General features: G+C 38.1%; 1 protein-coding gene across 1 annotated transcript; it reads left to right on the plus strand.

Annotated features, from left to right (window-relative positions):
• Positions 1–916: 916 nt before the first annotated feature.
• osgin1.L (oxidative stress induced growth inhibitor 1 L homeolog) lies at positions 917–19,025 on the plus strand. The gene is made up of 6 exons (XM_018257806.2): positions 917–1,023; positions 8,735–8,819; positions 9,837–9,973; positions 13,241–13,432; positions 14,921–15,012; positions 16,573–19,025. Exons 2-6 carry the CDS (start codon positions 8,768–8,770, stop codon positions 17,558–17,560), a joined length of 1,461 nt encoding a protein of 486 aa, XP_018113295.1. The 5' UTR covers positions 917–1,023; positions 8,735–8,767; the 3' UTR covers positions 17,561–19,025.

The following is a 19,025-nucleotide window of genomic DNA, read 5'->3' on the forward strand; positions in this document are numbered from 1 at the left end:
CACCTGGTACTAGATAATAAGATGAAATGTCCCCCCTTCATGAAGCTCTCCACCATACAACAGAGGGGGGGCAGATGTAACAGAGGACTTTAGCAGTGTCATTTAACTAGCCCCTTTTTTATCGCATTAGGCAGAAACTAAAGTCAAGTGAATCCATACTGGTGGTAAAACAACCTTATTGGGTTTTGCAGGCCCGGATTTGTGGGAAGGCCACCTAGGCCCGGGCCTAGGGTGGCAGGATTTTATGGGGGCGGCATGCTGCTCAACCACACCCACATTGATTCAAAAACAGTGGGAATGTACTGGAGATACAATTATTTTGTTACATTTCCAGTGCACCAATCCCTATTGCTCCGGTCCAGATGATAAAAGGGGAGGGGACAGGGGCGACAAAGGGCAGTGGGCCTAGGGGCGCCCACTATGTAAATCCGGCCCTGGGGTTTTGCAAATAATAGTTCCCATCACTGTAGTAATTTTGTGGGTAAAATGAAAAGTTAACTCAACTAAGTTATACTGAGTCAATTAAAAAATTATTGGAAAGTTTGAGTGAATAAGGCTTTGCACTTTCATCTGTGATGATACGTTTATTTTTCCTTCAAAGTTTTAATTCTTCTCACAGGCTCTTCCCTCTCTTATACCATCTGTCACTTTCTATCTGCATCTACTTGTCTGCTAGCAGCCAGGACAGACTACACTCACTGATTCCCCCCTTGGCCAACCTGCCAACCTGCCTCCCTCCCTCCCTCCCCTCCTCTAACTCTCTGGCTCTCTGTCTTGTAATGGTGGTTATGTCACTGCAGCTTGATTCATTCATAAGCTGTGTAATTTGAGTCCTGCTGACTCATGCTTATGCTTTAAAATTCATTCCTTCCCAGGGCCAGCTCCTCCCTCTCACACTACCTGTCACCAGCTCTATTTAACTGGCCAGTCTGATAACTGTACATGGATAGAAGGCTGAAGTTTTTTTTTAGCAGCAGACATCTGCCGGAATATTAGTTGCCTACTGGAAATTTCTCTGCACTGGTAAGTAAGCAGCATGACTGTTAAATGTAGCCTAGTACTAACACAGTTCTAATTGCTGAGAAATTAACCAGTACTGTAACTTCAGCTCTAACAGAGCTGCAAACATGAATGCACATTTAGGGCGGAAGCCTAAGATTCAAGTAGTGGATTTAAAGTAAAACTGGTATTTTCAATTGGCACATTATAGGGCACATATACAGGGAATACATGGAACAGATAGCATACTTATATAAAGCTAACTGTTGACATTATAAAACGAGCAGAACCATAAATTACTATTCTGTTTTTACCTCTTGTCCTGGAGCATAGGTTGATCACTATACTGTACATTATGCAATACTAGAAGTAGTCTGGTAATTTACTGTACGGTCCTTTTAGAGTAAACTACAGGAAGGAGACAGGATAGTTACTTTACAATATGCTACAAGTGTACAGAGAGAATGCTCATCCTCACTGATCTTTATAGTATGTTCTACACAGAACAGAGAGGGTCGCTTTTCATGCTGTATAGTAGTGGTTTCAAAACTGTTAACTAGGGGTTCAGCTTGAAGGACAGTTAGAGTGAGTTTTGGGGAGAATGTCTATTTGCTTACCTGGTCCCGGCTAATCATGGAAGCCTCACTACGTTAACTACAGTGTGTTTTGTGGTGAACACTTATGTACTGCCCTAGATCATTTGGAAACTATTGCTTAAAGGGATACTGTCATGGGAAAAAAATTTTTTTTCAAAATGAATCAGTTAATAGTGCTGCTCCAGCAGAATTCTGCATTGAAATCCATTTCTCAAAAGAGCAAACAGATTTTTTTATATTCAATTTTGAAATCTGACATGGGGCTAGACATTTTGTCCATTTCCCAGCTGCCCGATGTCATGTGACTTGTGCCTGCACTTCAGGAGAGAAATGCTTTCTGGCAGGCTGCTGTTTTTCCTTCTCAATGTAACTGAATGTGTCCCAGTGGGACATGGGTTTTTACTATTGAGTGTTGTTCTTAGATCTACCAGGCAGCTGTTATCTTGTGTTAGTGAGCTGTTATCTGGTTACCTTCCCATTGTTCTTTTGTTTGGCTGCTGGGGGGGGAAAGGGAGGGGGTGATATTACTCCAACTTGCAGTACAGCAGTAAAGAGTGATTGAAGTTTATCAGAGCACAAGTCACATGACATGGGGCAGCTGGGAAATTGACAAAATGTCTAGCCCCATGTCAGATTTCAAAATTGAATATAAAAAAATCTGTTTGCTCTTTTGAGAAATGGATTTCAGTGCAGAATTCTGCTGGAGCAGCACTATTAACTGATTCATTTTGGAAAAAAATTTTTTTCCCATGACAGTATCCCTTTAAAGTCTGATGTACAGTAGCTATGTTTCCTATAGCTGTACTTTTACTTTCATCTAAGGGAGCTATACCCAAATGTTGGATTCCAAAAAAGTCCATAAATCAGTGATGTTTGTACTGCAGGGAACCAAAGGGATACTGACTGTGGTGTGAAACACATAAGCAAGTTGAAATGTCAACCTTTAATAGTGGACTCATCATTATGTGTTATATTTCACATTCACATTATATTCCAAAAGCCTATGGGGAGTCAAATGAAAGGCTGCATTTGGCAGTTCAACAACACTGTAATACAGTGAGCAAGGCAGGATGCTGGTTGTACTATACGGGTTGTGCTAAAGTGAGCAGTGATATCAGAAATATACTTATACCTATATTTTACAAAGTATAACATGACCCTTATTAAACATATATCACTGGAGTTCCTAACCTGTAGGCCACAGCAAGGGCCACCATCAGGGGGGCACAGGGGGTACTCCTGTACCGGGCATAAAGGGGGGGCTGGTTGTGCTGCACTTTTCGAAATAGCTGGGCCCCCCTTGATAGCCCAAAAGCTATGCCGCCTCTTCCGAAGTCTTGAACTGCCGAAGTCTCGAAGAGCTGAAAAGCCAAAGTCCCGAACAGCCGAAGTCCCGAAGCCGTGAAAAGACCGTAAAACCACGAAAAGAGTCTAACTTGAAGCCCTGAAGCCACGAAAAGACCCGAAGTCACGAAAAAAGCCCAACTTGAAGTCCCGAAGCAGCAAAAAGACCCAAAGTTACGAAAAGAGCTGAACTTGAAGTCCTGAAGGCGCAAAAAGACCCAAAGCCACGAAAGAAGACAAAATTGAAGTCCTGAAGACACAAGTTCAGTTCTACTGAACACCAATGTGTGTTTTTTTAAAAATGTTTTAAACCCCTACCCACCAATGTATTATTTTAATACTCTGTAGGCCCCTGCCAACAATTTTTTAAAAAAAATATTCTCTGGGGCCACAATGTTTTTTTTAACTAATTTTAATCTGTGGAGTGGGCAGGGATCTGGGATGGGGCTTGGGGCTGGGGGTGGGTGGCGCCGTCCATGGGACCCCAAAAATGTTGTTGTATGGGGCCCTGTGATTTCTAATGGCTGCCCTGGCCACAGCTTCATTCTAGCAAATGGGGGCTTAGTTGCTCTAAGAATCAGTTGTAAATCCTGGGGGAGCATTTACATACATAGGCTTTGTGTTTATTTTTTACATACAGAACCTTTGTAAGAAAAAAAATATATGTTACATTTGATATTCACAAAAAGTAACTGCTGTATTTATGGGTAAATGTATGCTGTGCTAGAATCTAGGCTGACAAGGATTGCACAACGTTGTGAGTTATGTAAGAAAGTTCATGATGCTGATATAATCTGCACAGAAAAAAATGTGTCAGGGAGCAAACCAGGGTTACTGGATTTTTTTTCTCTTGCTTAAGGTTATAGAAGAAACTGGAATGACTTGTGGGTTTTAATCAACCACAACGCTGCTCGAGGAAATTCTGTGCATACAATGAACAAGCTCATATACTTTAGTAATTTGAAATATTTGGCGTGGTTTTTACACAGTGTGACCACATTCTTCACCCCTGGGAAAGCTGCCTTGCTGGCTTTTTTACAGTAACATACTAGCTCTCTATCTTGATGTTCAATATACTTGGCTAGTCAGTAGTACTTTATAATGATTTGGTAGAAACCATAAAATAGAGAGCTGCCACACAATACTGCTCAACTGATATACTGTGGCAAGCACATTGTATGGAAAACAGTACAGGTATAGGACCTCTTATCCAGAATGCTCGTGACCTGGGGCTTTCCAGATAATGGATCTTTCTGTAATTTGGATCTTCATATCTCAAGTCTACTAGAAAGTTGAATGCATTAAATAAGCCCAATGGGCTGGTTCTGAAATTAATAAGGATTGATTATATCTTAGGTTGGATCAAGTACAAGCTACTGTGTTATTATTACAGAGAAGCGTTAATTCGCTAGCGTTTGGCATTTTCGTTACTGCGCAAATTCACTAACGAACGCTGGCGTAGTTTCGCTAGTGTTACTTCGCACCCTTACGCCTGGCGAATTTTCGCTACGGATGTAACTACGCAAATTCACTAACGCGAGCAGTGTACTGAACGCTACCTTTTACGCTAGACTTCCTTCGCCACCTCAGTCCCAAAAAACGCTGGCGTGTTTTCTACATTATGGGTGATAGGCTGAAAAAGATCGAAAAAAAATTTGGGGCTCCCCTCCTTCCCCCCTACATTTCCTGACTCATGGCAACTTACCTATACAGTGGGCACATGTGTAGGGCTAAATAAAATTTTTATTTGATGTTTTGAAGGTTTTCTAGGCATTTGTAGTGCTGATACGTATTCCTCCATTGAAATTTGAATTTGGCGCCGTATGCAAATTAGCCTTCGCTAGCGTAACTTCGCTTCACTTAGTGAATCAACGCTAGCTCAACTTCGCAATCTTACGCTACCCCTGTGCGCAACTTCGGTTTTTAGTGAATTTGCGGAGCGCTGGCGAAACTACGCCTGGCGAAGTGCGGCAAAGCGCGGCGAAGTTGCGCCTGGCGCAACTACGAATGTTAGTGAATTTGCCCCATGGGAGATGGCCTTTCCGTAATTCGGAACTTTCAGGATAATAGGTTTCTGGATAACGGATGCCATACCTGTACTGCAATATGACTGTAGTTGAACATTTTTATGCATAAATATGGTATCCATGCACAAACTAATATTTGCTAACATAAAAGTGGTTTACAGTAAAGCCTTTTAACTCTGTTCTCTTTGGAGATTTTACCAAAAGGGAATTAAGAAGATGGTTTTACAGAAAGCAAATGCCAGTGAATATACATTTATAATAAGTTATCTATTAAAGATCTAACCAAATTGTCCTATATATATATATATATATATATATATATATATATATATATATATATATATATATATATATATATATATATATATATATATATATATATAAGAAGTGTAGGTGTAAAAGAGTTCTGTCCATTCATTGGCTGATGCAATGTTCAGGGGTATAAATAGAGATTGTTTGATTGTGGTAGTTGCAGCTGAACCCCAGTCCTGCTAGTACTACTACATTTTTTATCACAGGAGGAAGTCATGTAATTTATTTTTATTGCGCAAAATTATGAAATTATCTGTGCCTTTTAGTCTTCCTGCCCTATATTTTTGCAGGCTGTTCAGTGTTTACAAAACACTACGGGGCACGTGCAGTCATGTGACTGATTGTGTCCGAGCTTATCTGTGTTTAAAAGAACTTTATTTATAAGCAGAGCAGACAATTAAGGAAATTAAAACCTTTATCTCTGCAGTATATTAACACTGTGGCTGTTAAAAAAAACCAATAGAAACATTACATTTCATGTATATATTACAATTCTCTTTATTGACTAATTCTGAAAGTACTGAATCATTGTAACATTCACATTGTCTATTTACCTTTTTACAGTCACATAGTAAGTTAGGTTGAAAAAAGACACACGTCCATCAAGTTCAACCTTTTAACCTGCCTAACTGCTAGTTGATCCAGATGAAGGCAAAAAACCCCATCTGAAGCCTCTCCAATTTGCCTCAGAGGGGGGAAAAATTCCTTCCTCCAAAATGTCAATCTGACTAGTCCCTGGATCAACTTGTGCTATGAGCAATCTTCCATAACCCTGTATTACCTCACTTGCTAAAAAGCCATCCAACCCTTTTTTAAAGCTATCTAATTTATCAGCCTGTGCAACTGATTCAGGGAGAGAATTCCACATATTCACAGCTCTCACTGTAGAAAACCCCTTTCGAATATTTAGGCGGAACCTCTTTTCTTATAATTGGAATGGGTGACCTTGTGTCAGCTGGAAAGACCTACTGGTAAATAAAGCATTAGAGAGATTATTATATGATCCCCTTATATATTTAGACATAGTTATCATATAACCCCTTAAGCGCCTCTTCTCCAGCATGAACATCCCCGATTTGGCCAGTCTTTCTTCATAGCTAAGATTTTCCATACCTTTTATTACCAGCTTAGTTGCCCTTCTCTGTATCCTCTCTAATTCAGTAATGTTTTGTTGAGCACTGGACCAGAACTGTATGGCATTTTCTAGATGGGGCCTTACCAGTGCTCTATAAAGTAGAAGAATGACCCCCCTCCTCCCTTGAATCTATGCCCCCTTTTAAAACAGCTCAAGACCTTACTTACCCTTGATGCTGCTGACTGGCATTGCTTGCTACTTTTATTTCATTAAAGGGCAATTTAGCTTAGTTTTAAAATTTTAAAGAGTGAGTTTGCAGTTCAAACTGCAGCAGTTTGCAATTGGTCTTGATATTCAACTTTTTATTTCAACTTTCATCTTACACTAATGAAAAATAGTCTGGAGCCGCAAAACATAACAACTTATAAACTTTTACAGAATACAACAAACTGAAGTGCAGTGTGTATGTGTAGGCCTACTTTGGAATAAATGAAACACTGAATAGCCCTATTAAATGCTAGTGTTCTCATCTGTTTAATGTTACTTCTGCTTCTGAAGCTCCATGCTGATCTCCCCTCTCTTGTTTTGAGTGTGTGACTGCGGTAAGGTTCAAGCAGGGAGATCCCCTTGCGTGTTTATTTGCAGAAATGCAACGTTTCGGGCTATACCCCTTTGTCAAGCAATGCTTGACAAAGGGGTATAGCCCCGAAACATTGCATTTCTGCAAATAAACACGCAAGGGGATCACCCTGATTGAACCTGCCGTGAGTGCCAGAGAATTCTTGTAATTGATTGCTTGGGAGGGTGCCGATCCCTCCAACACCGTGCACCAGGCATCTACCTTTGAAGGCCAGGGTGTGCAAGCAGGCCATATTATTCAAAGACTGCGGTAAGTCTTAATGCGGCACGGTCTTGCCTGTCACTCCTGGGACATCTATACAGCCCTTGCGCCTACTGGCGGCTTCATGAGGGGTTGCGACCCAAGTAAGCTAACCGTTAGCTTACCACGGTCGCACACTCAAGAAGCCACTGAACAGGTTTGAGGGCTGTATAGAAGACGTAACAGGCAAAGCCAAAAGACTGAGCCGCAGCAATCAGAATGAAGAGCCGCATGAGGCTCCAGAGCCGCAGGTTGCCTACCCCTGACCTAGACTGAAATGTAACACATTATCTGGTTATTATAGTCAAAAGCAGATTAAAGGGGTGGTACACCTTCAAGTTAACTTTTAGTATGTTATAGAATGGCCAATCCTAAGCCACTTTTCAAGTGGTCTTCATTAGTTATTTCTTATAATTTTTGAATTAATCACCATCATCTTCTGTCTCTCTCCAGCTTTCAAATGGGGGCCACTGACCACATTTAAATAACAAATGCTCTGAAAGGCTACAAATCTATTGTCACTGCTACTTTTTATTACTCATCTTTTTATTTAGGCCCCCTCAATTCATATTCCAGTTTCTCATTTAAATCAATGCATGGTTGCTTGGATTATTTGGATGCTAGCAACCAGATAGCAGAAATTGCTAACTGGAGAGTTGCTGAATAAGAAACGAAATAACTCAAAAGCCAAAAATAATACAAAATTAAAACAAATTGCAAATTACCTCAGAATATCTCTCTCTACATAATAATAAAAGATATAAAAGTTATCACTGCCAGTGATTCTATGGGTTAAGGTAATATAGGTATTACTTTGTTGGCAGGCTGTCACTTTCTTTGCCAATGACATTACATACAAATGTATGGTTGTTATAGTTTTTAATCAAGTATCTTTCAGTTCAAGCTCTATGTATCTTCCATTCTGCCATAGAATCAACTTCCTTGTTGCTAGTATAATCAGGTCCCAAGAAACAAAACAGTATTGATTCAACAACAAAAAATTGCAAATTATCTTAGATTACAACTGCCCTCAACATAGTAGTACCTACCTGGAAGGTGAACTGCCCCTTTTCATTCACATTTGTTTACTTGATTTTTAGTCTTTGGTTTGTTTTTGGCAAAGGAATACAACCCATTATTTTTCATTGGTGGAAAGTTTGGCTTTCAGTGCTTGGTGGTGGTCACGTGTCACTGGAAACATCACTACTGGTTTGCTGGAAGGCTGCATTAAATTGTATGCTGTATAAGGACCTAACCTCAATCTTTGTGGTGACATTTTAGGGTCTTTAAGGAGATTTGACCACAACTGCTAGCAGCTTACACTGACTCATATGCATTGCTCATATCATATGGGCAGGCAGAATTATGGTCACATCCATCCATTCCGGGTCTTGTTGTTTAAAGTATGTATAGTAGTAGAGGCCAAACACTGCTTGGCAGTATTTAACCAGAGTGTGCATATTTTAAAAGTTCTCTAACACGTCTCCTATTCTGTTAACAGCAATTTTGATTTGGAAAGAGCTTGGTGCCTGAGATGTCAGTGTTTTCTACAAGCAAGAGTGCTCCTATTCCAGTGGCCATTATAGGTACAACTTTTTTTTTTTTATCCTCAATCAGTATTTGTGGTGGGGAGAATCACAAGATATAGGAACGTACTTGCTAGACATATACAAAGTACAATGTGTACAGGTCAGTATATATATATATATATATATATATCGGTATATAGCTTTTATTTATTTGTTTTTCACTTCATTATGGAGTCTTGGTGTGTGTCCTTCATCAGCTATACTAAGTTACCTGTTCTGTTTGAATGCACCACATATGGACTGCTTATTTTGTGTGTGTATAAATATATATATAAATATACACACACACACACACACAGACTAGGCACAAGAATGACACACTGAACATCTGCACAAAAGCCTAATTCAAGTATTCTAGAATAACCACAAATCCTTGCCTTGTTTTTTTTCTTTCTTTTTCTTAATTTTAAATGAATACATTTTGCCTTATGATACCTCAGCCAATCTTTGTTGGCATCATAAGGCATCATATTATCAAAGGGACAGCTCACCTTAAAAGTTTAATATGATGTGTATTTATAAATTACACAGAATAAAAATATAAAGACCTATCACCTCAGCTTGTCTTAAACCATTGGCATACAGGCATTGTGAATACTATTTCTCACTGACACAGGAATGGGAAATGTATTTAGCCATAACCAGTAGACTGCAGATATATTTACTGTATATAAAGCTCCTTAACCGTGTGATTTCAAGTGATTCTAATATAATTCACCCAAATCCAGTTTTAACGAACAGAGATAATAATTTGGTGATTAGACCAGTCTTATCAGGTATGGTCATATACATTCTGTATAAAAAATATCTATCCCATAAATCAGTCTACTGATACTAAATATATGAGGCTTTTTGTTTCATTTTGAAGCACAAAAATGAATATTAAAACGAAACAGGAATGTGCTATTCTCTGTATTTACTCTACTTTACTACTACATTCAGTGAATGAGGCAACATTTATGTTTCATTACTTTGTGAGATTCTTTATGTCATTCAAAATGTTTTCTTTTCTAGGCAATGGCCCCTCGGGAATCTGTATGTCTTTCTTGCTGTCTGGTTATACTCCTTATATGAAAGAAGGAGCTTTACACCCAAACGTACTGCTGCAGGCAAAGCTGGAGGAATCCCCTCATGTTCCCATTACAGAGCAGGTTTGTATTCGCTCTGGCCAATAACTTTGGGGAAATACTATTATAAATATACAGTAGCCACTTTAACATCTCAGTATCTGTGTCATATCCTGCACGCTTACCTACATCGTTGCATTATGTGTAAAAGATTTGAACACAGACAGATAAGAAGAAACAAGGACAAGAGGAAGGAAGTGAGGTGATAAGACAAAAACGTTCCTCAACTAGAAGACAAACAAACATAGGGGTCACAAAGAGAATGTAAACCCAAAAATAAAATGTTACATAATAATTAATGAACGAACTTTGAATTGTAAGCAACTTCCCAATATACATTAGTTACACATTTAAATGCATATCGTAGTATTTGTAAATACAATTGGGGCAAATTCACTAAAGGACACATTTTCACCAGATGCAAATTTGTTACAACTACACTGAGTCACTAAAATGCAAAGTTGCGTCTCAGCAGCCAAATGCTGGCAAATTTTCGCTAACATTACTTTGGCTGGGTGAGCATTTCATAGCAAATTTTCGCTAGCGTTCATGTCTGCCTAGCAAAACTTAGGTTAAGTTGAATAGGGCAGGTACCTAAAAGTTGTATGAACATCTTTAATAGTAATGGTGCAAATGCTTGAAGTGGCCACTTTTTCAAACACATGTCCAAATGAGCCATAATAAAGAGAGAATACATCCTATAATGCCCTAGACATGAGCCCACCCTTAAATAAATGTGGCATTCCCCTCAAATTAGTTTTAAAAAATTGTTCACACATAAACCTTTAATAGTTCGGACTTTTGAAGGCAATCCCACTTTAAAAAAGGAAAAGTTGCCAGCGCTTTTTACTACTGCCGTCATACAGGATATGATGACACAATCTTGAGGAAGATGTAGCTTCATTATATCAGTTCACCTGGTCTTAATTGGCAAAGTAAACAAAAGAGGTAACATTCAGTAAAATTCACATCTTAGTGAATTTGTGGAGTAACGACTGTTCGCAAGAGCAAAAAGTCGATGGTGACAGAGTGCGAACGAACGCTAGTGACGGTCTCACTCGCTAGTGTATTGTCCTCTACTCCTGTTATTGAATTGGCAATATCCCTGCGGATGAGATTTCTGGTGAATTGTCACTAGCGACAGCCACTTTGCCCTTTAATGAATCTTGAAAACCATATTGACCTTTGAAAAAGTGAGAACCAGGAGTAGAGGGAAATGCATAGTTAAATGCTGATTTCAATAGCATTAAAATTTCATAATAAATATATATTTGAAGGGGATATAAACCCAGAACTAACGTTTCATATAATTACATTACATTTTATTAGTCAAAATTTTAGTTCTGGGTTTATATCCCCTTCAAAGCTGGAACAAACTCAAGTACAAAACAAGTATGGGTAGAAATAAAGTAATTTTTACACAGGGCCGGAACTAGAGGTAGGCAAAAGAGGCTCCTGCCTAGGGCGCAACGATGTGGAGGCAATGGGAAGGTACCTACCTACCTACCTACCCCTACCTAATTCCTCCTCCCCTCTATGCACTCTCCCTCCCTTTGGAACTCCGCCCTACCTCACGCATTCCATTCCCCCCACTTCCATCACTCCCCTGCCCTTCCCCTTCGTTGCTCTCCACTAGCTTCTCTTTTATAATGGCACATGAGCATGGGGGGGGCAGTGGTAGCCGACTACCTTAGCTGCCCCTGTCTATACATATATAGGCAGATTAAAAAGAACTGGTCCTTTTCAAATATATATAATCAAACTCTATAGACCTTGTTTTCCAGTTGGGTCAAAGTGCAATAAAGGAAAGTTTTTTCCCTGAATGCAACTAGTAAGGAGTACAAAGTTTTGCATTTAACATGTTGGCAGTTGCAACTTGTATCTGCTATGTAAGAGGCTTGCATGTCAGTATTGTTACTATATATCTGTACTTTCTTTTTATCTATATTGTCACTTGTGAGCAACGTGTGTGTCTACCACAATGCAAGAGATACAATAAACATTATAACATGTTGGTGGTTTATAAATGTTCTTTACCATGCAATAAACTTGGCACTACTCTCTATAAGGTATGGTATATAACACTTGTTTTACATAGCAAAGAAAATGTAAAAAGCATTCATTATCTTCTGCCTCCTAACATAGCCTTATATGCAGATTATTATTTGGGAATCATATCTCTCATATACAAGGAAGTTCAAGATAATTTCAGTTTACAACAATGGCACATATAAAAATATGTGCCAATGCTTTTAAGTAGCTAATGTTGTTATTGAGACATATAATTGTGCAACTGATGTAGAGATATTCAAAAGGCAACAACATTCTTGCATCTTTGGCATGTAACTTATGTTAACTCTGTTTAGTGGCACATCTGTATTGTTTAAACAATGCTGTACCCCTTGCAATTGCTTTTATGTTTGATGCTTATTAAGATTAAATCCCAGTAGCCCCCCTCTCACCCAGGACCCTGCCACCACAATTCTGCTGTTTCATAGTTACGACACTGTTAAAGTCCTATTCTTAGCTCAGAGCATATAAGAAGCAATAGGATTCCTTTACTTATGGTCCAGATGCAAGTGCTTGAATGCTAAGTGTTTTTAAATTGCACCTATTATGATTATTACATGGAGCACTTGTGTTTGTACCATTGTATGGGTGATTTCTTCTCTCTGCATGTTGCACTAGATCAGGTGCAAGGATCAGCTGCATGCATTGTAACAAGAGTGCACAGCAAACAACATAGAGTATTATGGCTCCTTTTATACTAGTATTATTATTATTATTATTATTATTATTATTAACATGTATTTATATAGCGCCAACATATTGCGTAGCACTGTATGCTATCCTATTCCCTGTCATTTGCTTTTCTGCTTTGTGCTGAAAACTTCCTTTATCACTGTGCGCTAGTTGGATCATAATTGTTTTCATTTACCTAACAACTTGTGTTTATATCAGGTAAAGGGATTAAATAACTATTATTTAAATAATATAAAGTTGTAAAAAAACGTTTGCTAATATAAGCCAACAGAAATACATGAAAACAACATTTGAAGAAAACACCCAGTCTAGGAATACATAGGAACCAATGAGATGTTTTCTTTCAAACTGGTGACCAGTAAAAGTAACCTGCTGATTGGTTGCTACCGATTACTAGAACTGGTGTAAGGTCTGTAACTTATATTACATTACCCTGGATTCCTGTCTGTGTTTCCTTATTAAATACTGTTAATGTATGTGCATACTTGCTTACATGGTTATATGAAACATTGTCATTTATTTCATTAGGACTTTGAATATCTGTCAGAAGGCTTAGAAGGTCGGTCAAACAGTCCAGTTGCTCTCCTCTTTGATACACTACTCCGACCAAATACTGATTTCTTAGGAGATGTTGACTCTGCCCTGACCTGGAGGTTGGAGAACCAAAGAGCAATCCCTCATCTGGTGCTGGGAAGAGATCCACCTGGGGGTGCATGGAATGTAAGTAAATTAAAGGGCCTTCACTATACCTCTTAAAGGGGGTGTTCACATTTAAATTAACTTTTAGAATGATGTAGAGAGTGATATTTTGAGACAATTTGCAATTGTTTTTTTTTTATTATTTGTTGTTTTTGAGTTATTTAGGTTTTTATTCAGCAGATCTCCAGTTTGCAATGTTAGTGTCCAAATTACTCTAGCAACCATGAGAGACTGGAATATGAATAGGAGAGGCCTGAATAGAGTAATACAAAGCAGCATTAACAATAAATGTGTAGCCTTACAAAGCATTTGTTCTTAGATGGGGTCAGTGACCCTTATTTGGAAGATGGAAAGAGCCAGAAAAAGGAGGCAAATAATAAAAAAACAATAAAAAATAAATAATAAAGACCAATTGAAAAGTTGCTTAGAACTGGCCATTGTATAACATACTGAAAGTTACTTTAAAGGTGACCCATCCCTTTAACATTACCAAAACTAGCAAAAAGGTTTAATGCCATGTTGTTACCTACCAGAGGGTAGAGGTTAATCTTTTTAAGCTCATATGTACATTCTAGTGTACATCTTTAGAAATGTTCCCATAGAGACAGTCATAAAACTGTATTTGGAGTTGCTTTATGCATTGCATTATGCAACTAATGCAGTTTTGGGTTATGCTCAAAATTTGTTTGGGAAATGCAACATACCTCCTGATTGGAGGAACCTATATATAAGAGAACAGATATAGTACAGTCATGTTTAATGTAAATTTAAAGACAAAAGGTTAAGTATTATACTTTACTATAAAACAAACTAAAATTGTGAATTGCTGGACACAATAGTCTAGTGTAAAAGGACTTACCTCTGCCAGGCAAAATATTGCAAATATTGTGATATTACAAGCTATTTACATGTGCAATGGAATAACTTGATGTTACTGGGCTCCAAATGTAAACATAATTTAGGGCCCCAAAATATTGGAAAGTTAACTTTTCCTACTATAATATATTGAAATTGCTCATTTATTAGAGCCTTTTTACTCTCCTGGGCTCCCCTGCAACAATAGGGCCTGCTTCCTCTGTAGTTATGCCCCTGTCCCTGGGACCAAGATGTTTCTGGGTAATTTCTCTCTGTCCTCTACTATTTCCTATTATACTTTTCATTTACCTCTTATTTCCTCTCTTGATAAGTAATTCTATGATCATTTAGATCATTGTTAAATCACATTTTCATAAGAAATTATAGTTAAAAAAAAGACTGCAGCATTTTCCTCATACCTAACTTTTTTTTGTTCTAGAGAAAGCATAAAAAATCAGTACAAACTGCCCTCAGATGTAACGTTTGAGGCACCTCTTTAAGCAGATAGTATCTTTTACAACACCTCTGTCCAACTATATGATTAAAAAAATAATTGCATTTGTTTTTGACTGATCTGTATTTCCTAAAACCATGCTGATACCATGCATACAATACTACAAGACTGTGTGTGAAGTTGTGTTGCTTAAATTTTAGGCTATTGAGGGATCTATGTTTACACTCAGTCGTGGGGAATGGATGGGACTTCCTGATTTCCCTTTCAAGGACTGGACAAGGATGAAAAGGAGGTGAGTAAATACTTTTTTAATACAGTGCTTGTGGTAATGGATGTCAGCAGCAATGGGATGTTGGGCAGGCGGTTCTTTGAGGTTCATCAACTATGTTGCTTTCACTGTTTATAAAGGCCTTAAGGAAGGATAATTAATTGTCGATGTAACCAAATTTCATCCAACTTATCTGGATGCAGCCCTCCAAATGTTTATGTCCCCAGGACTCTACAAGGGCTCCAAATGCTTATTTGTATATTAATGTATAGCTTTTAGAGAGAAAGGGACACAGCAGTGCCCTGGAATTCTAAGCCTTCTCTGATATTGTTCTGTCAGAAAATTGCTTCTGCCCATAAGGAATGCTTGTTAAATACTGCAAGTAAACTGCAAAAATAGCAGTATAATAATCACATTAACAAAGCATGGTTACAAAGCTAACAATATCTCTTTGTTTTAAGATAAAATAACAAACACTCCCGGCTTTGCTACTATGAGCAATTATTAACAAGCTGAGAATTGTAGAAATTAGTTTCTGTAGGTGCCAACCTGAGCAGGAAAAACCATAATGAAATATAATGGAAACTGTGCCTGCTTTCTTAAAGGGATACTGTCATGGGAAAAAAAAATTTTTCCAAAATGAATCAGTTAATAGTGCTGCTCCAGCAGAATTCTGCACTGAAATCCATTTCTCAAAAGAGCAAACAGATTTTTTTATATTAAATTTTGAAATCTGACATGGGGCTAGACATTTTGTCAATTTCCCAGCTGCCCCATGTCATGTGACTTGTGCTCTGATAAACTTCAATCACTCTTTACTGCTGTACTGCAAGTTGGAGTGATATCACCCCCTCCCTTTTCCCCCCCCAGCAGCCAAACAAAAGAACAATGGGAAGGTAACCAGATAGCAGCTCCCTAACACAAGATAACAGCTGCCTGGTAGATCTAAGAACAACACTCAATAGTAAAAACCCATGTCCCACTGGGACACATTCAGTTGCATTGAGAAGGAAAAACAGCAGCCTGCCAGAAAGCATTTCTCTCCTGAAGTGCAGGCACAAGTCACATGACATGGGGCAGCTGGGAAATGGACAAAATGTCTAGCCCCATGTCAGATTTCAAAATTGCATATAAAAAAATCTGTTTGCTCTTTTGAGAAATGGATTTCAATGCAGAATTCTGCTGGAGCAGCACTATTAACTGATTCATTTTGAAAAAATTTTTTTTTCCCATGACAGTATCCCTTTAAGCTCTTCCTGAAAATTCAGCCAGAGCCTGGGTGTGTCAAACAAATGAGATATTATATGTCATGTATTTATGGGAACTGTCAGTTGCCAGTAAAATAGCTTCTAATAATTTGAATTAAGAAAATACAACAGAGGGCAATGAAATCATATACAAGGGGAAGGAAACAAAGTTTTTATTATCTCATGAGCCATTCCAAAAATAGTGGGAAAACTAGAACTAACCAATACAGTAGGGAATAGAAAACCATATAGTAATTTTTTTAATCTTTTTTGTTTTTGAAGTGTATTGTATGAACAAATGACCTGTCACTTAATCAGATGACTCTTTTTCTTGCAGGAATGTTAGAAATGATAGGTCCACTGCAGGGGACATTCTAAATTATTACCAATATTACGTAAGACAGAAGAATCTCGAGGCCAATTTCCTCTCAGGAACTGTCGTTACATCTGTAGTAAGTGTTGACAAAGGAGTTCGAAATTCTTTTGGAAAGGACATTTTACAGCAAGAACCTAAGTTCACAGAGCACAATGCACATGAAGGAAGTCTGTTCCAAGTAAATGGATTCATAAAAGATAGCTATGGTTCCAGTGAGAAATTCTCATTATATGCAGAGAATGTTGTTCTTGCAACAGGAACAAATGATAGCCCTTCCTGGTTGGGGGTCCAGGGAGAAGACCTTCCCTTTGTATTTCACCAGATATCTGCTTTAGAGGAGGCTATTAACATGCATCATATTCAACCACATTCAGACCCTGTGCTAATCATAGGTGCAGGACTCACTGCAGCAGATGCTGTTCTCCTTGCACATCACTACAACATTCCTGTGATCCATGCCTTCCGTAGACGTGTTAATGATCCAGCACTTATCTTCAACCAGCTGCCACAGGTTATGTACCCAGAATACCATAAAGTACATCAGATGATGAAGCAGCAGTCTGTTTTTGAAGGCGGTCCCTATGAAGGTTACATAAGTCTCCCTGAGCACCACATCGTTAGCTTCCATTGTGACAAAAAGTGCACTTTTCGTGACAAGCAAGGACAGAGAAAAGTTTTTGGCATTTCCATGGCCTTCATTTTAATTGGTTCCAAACCCAACTTGTCTTTCCTACCCAAAAATGGAACCTATCTAGCCATGGAACCAGAGCAGCCAGTTAATTCCAAAAGAAATCCCCTGGACATTGACCCATTCACCTATGAGTGTATGCAGGAAAAAGGGCTTTATGCTGTAGGCCCCCTTGCAGGTGACTATTTTGTACGTTTTGTACAAGGAGGCGCTTTAGCAGCTGCCAGTTCACTGCTAAAATCTCAAAAGAGGCATCCCTAATGCATGAAGTCTATGTTCTGCTTTAGCTACAAGGACTGCAACATGGAGTGACAATCCCTGTGCAGAATGTATTCTTTCTTTCTTTTCTTTCTTTTTTTTTGTTACGGGAGTCAAGCACAGGACAGTAAACACCTCAAAGCTGCATCATCTTTCCATCTTTGGGGGCAGATATATCTGCTAGATGAGAGAATATGTTGTTGTTTACATAATGTAATAACTTATTGTTGATACTATGCTGCTGTAAAAAAATCAATTGATTTTTATGAGTATAATTGAATGTTACAGATATGTCCTTGTTTTTTAGGCTTTTAAAGTCTAAAAGCACATAACTCTTTTACAAGAGTGGTGTGACAAAAATGCACAAACATTTTTTAATAAAATTCTATAATTTTATAAATAAGGATATAAAATATATTGCTAGTCAGCTGACTATGCCAGCTACTCATTGAGTCCTGTTTAACTGGCTGTTCAGTGAATTAGTACAGCATATTAGACTTTAGAACATGCTTAAAATGGTGTTGCTCTTTGCCTGCAAGATGGCCATTTGCTCAATGATCCTTAAATTTGACTGATAAAACTGGTGGATCGTTGCCCTCTTAAACTGCCCACATAATTTTGGGCAAAATCAGGTATGTCCAAGCATTCTGCCCTAGGACAAAGCATGCAATGCAAAGAGGGGCCTGTGTAGTGCAGTCAGGCTGCCCATCCCAATCAGTACTGGAACAACTCTGAAAAGATCAGTGCCAATACTAATCATAAAAAGTCTGTGCAACCAATAACAGATCACCACTATCAGAGATATTAGTTGTTGGACAGGATACTTGAGGGAGTTCCAAATGAAATAAAACAAGTATGGGCAATTAATCTTTTTAAGTGTTTATGACGAATGGGAATTTGAGAAAAAGAGACTCTTGGAAACTTCCACGTCTCAGAAAAGGACAGATATGGTAGAGCTAATTAGTGTTGATTTTTATTATTGAGAAACAAGCTTTAATTCTGATAACATACGAATTTGGCAGTCAATTTGGGAATTTACACAAAGGAGAGACTTCATGTGAAGAGCTATGAGAAATATTTCTGGTTGGTTGTAGATGGGGGAGTATGTGACTTACAGTTATATTAAATCGCATTCTTAGTGATTTGAACCACTTAAGACTAATAATGCAAAGCAGTCTGAAGAATGCAACTGCACCAACAGTTTATATTAATGTTAATTAACTAACATTAATTTAATAAACATTGACATATGAAATTGTACATTGTAATTTGTTTCTAGTCATTTATGTGAATATTGTTTTTCTTGTTTTTGTGTTTTGAAAAGGTATTTTCTAATAGAAAAAATATACTTGCCCTTTTTTTACGTGAATCATATTCAAAATCACTGTTACTGTTCTATATTGAAATGATCTATTTCTGAAAAGATGTTTTTCTCTTTTTACTTTCTTATGGATTTTATACTAAATTA

This window comes from Xenopus laevis, chromosome 4L, assembly GCF_017654675.1.
Source record: "Xenopus laevis strain J_2021 chromosome 4L, Xenopus_laevis_v10.1, whole genome shotgun sequence".
NCBI classification, from domain to species: domain Eukaryota; kingdom Metazoa; phylum Chordata; class Amphibia; order Anura; family Pipidae; genus Xenopus; species Xenopus laevis.

Excerpts from the sequence above, each read along its gene's own strand:
- osgin1.L (XM_018257806.2), top strand. The coding sequence starts at position 8,768 with ATGTCAGTGTTTTCTACAAGCAAGAGTGCTCCTATTCCAGTGGCCATT. Across the intron at positions 13,433-14,920 it reads CACCTGGGGGTGCATGGAAT|GCTATTGAGGGATCTATGTT; the intron begins GTAAGTAAATTA and ends CTTAAATTTTAG. Across the intron at positions 15,013-16,572 it reads TGGACAAGGATGAAAAGGAG|GAATGTTAGAAATGATAGGT; the intron begins GTGAGTAAATAC and ends TTTTTCTTGCAG.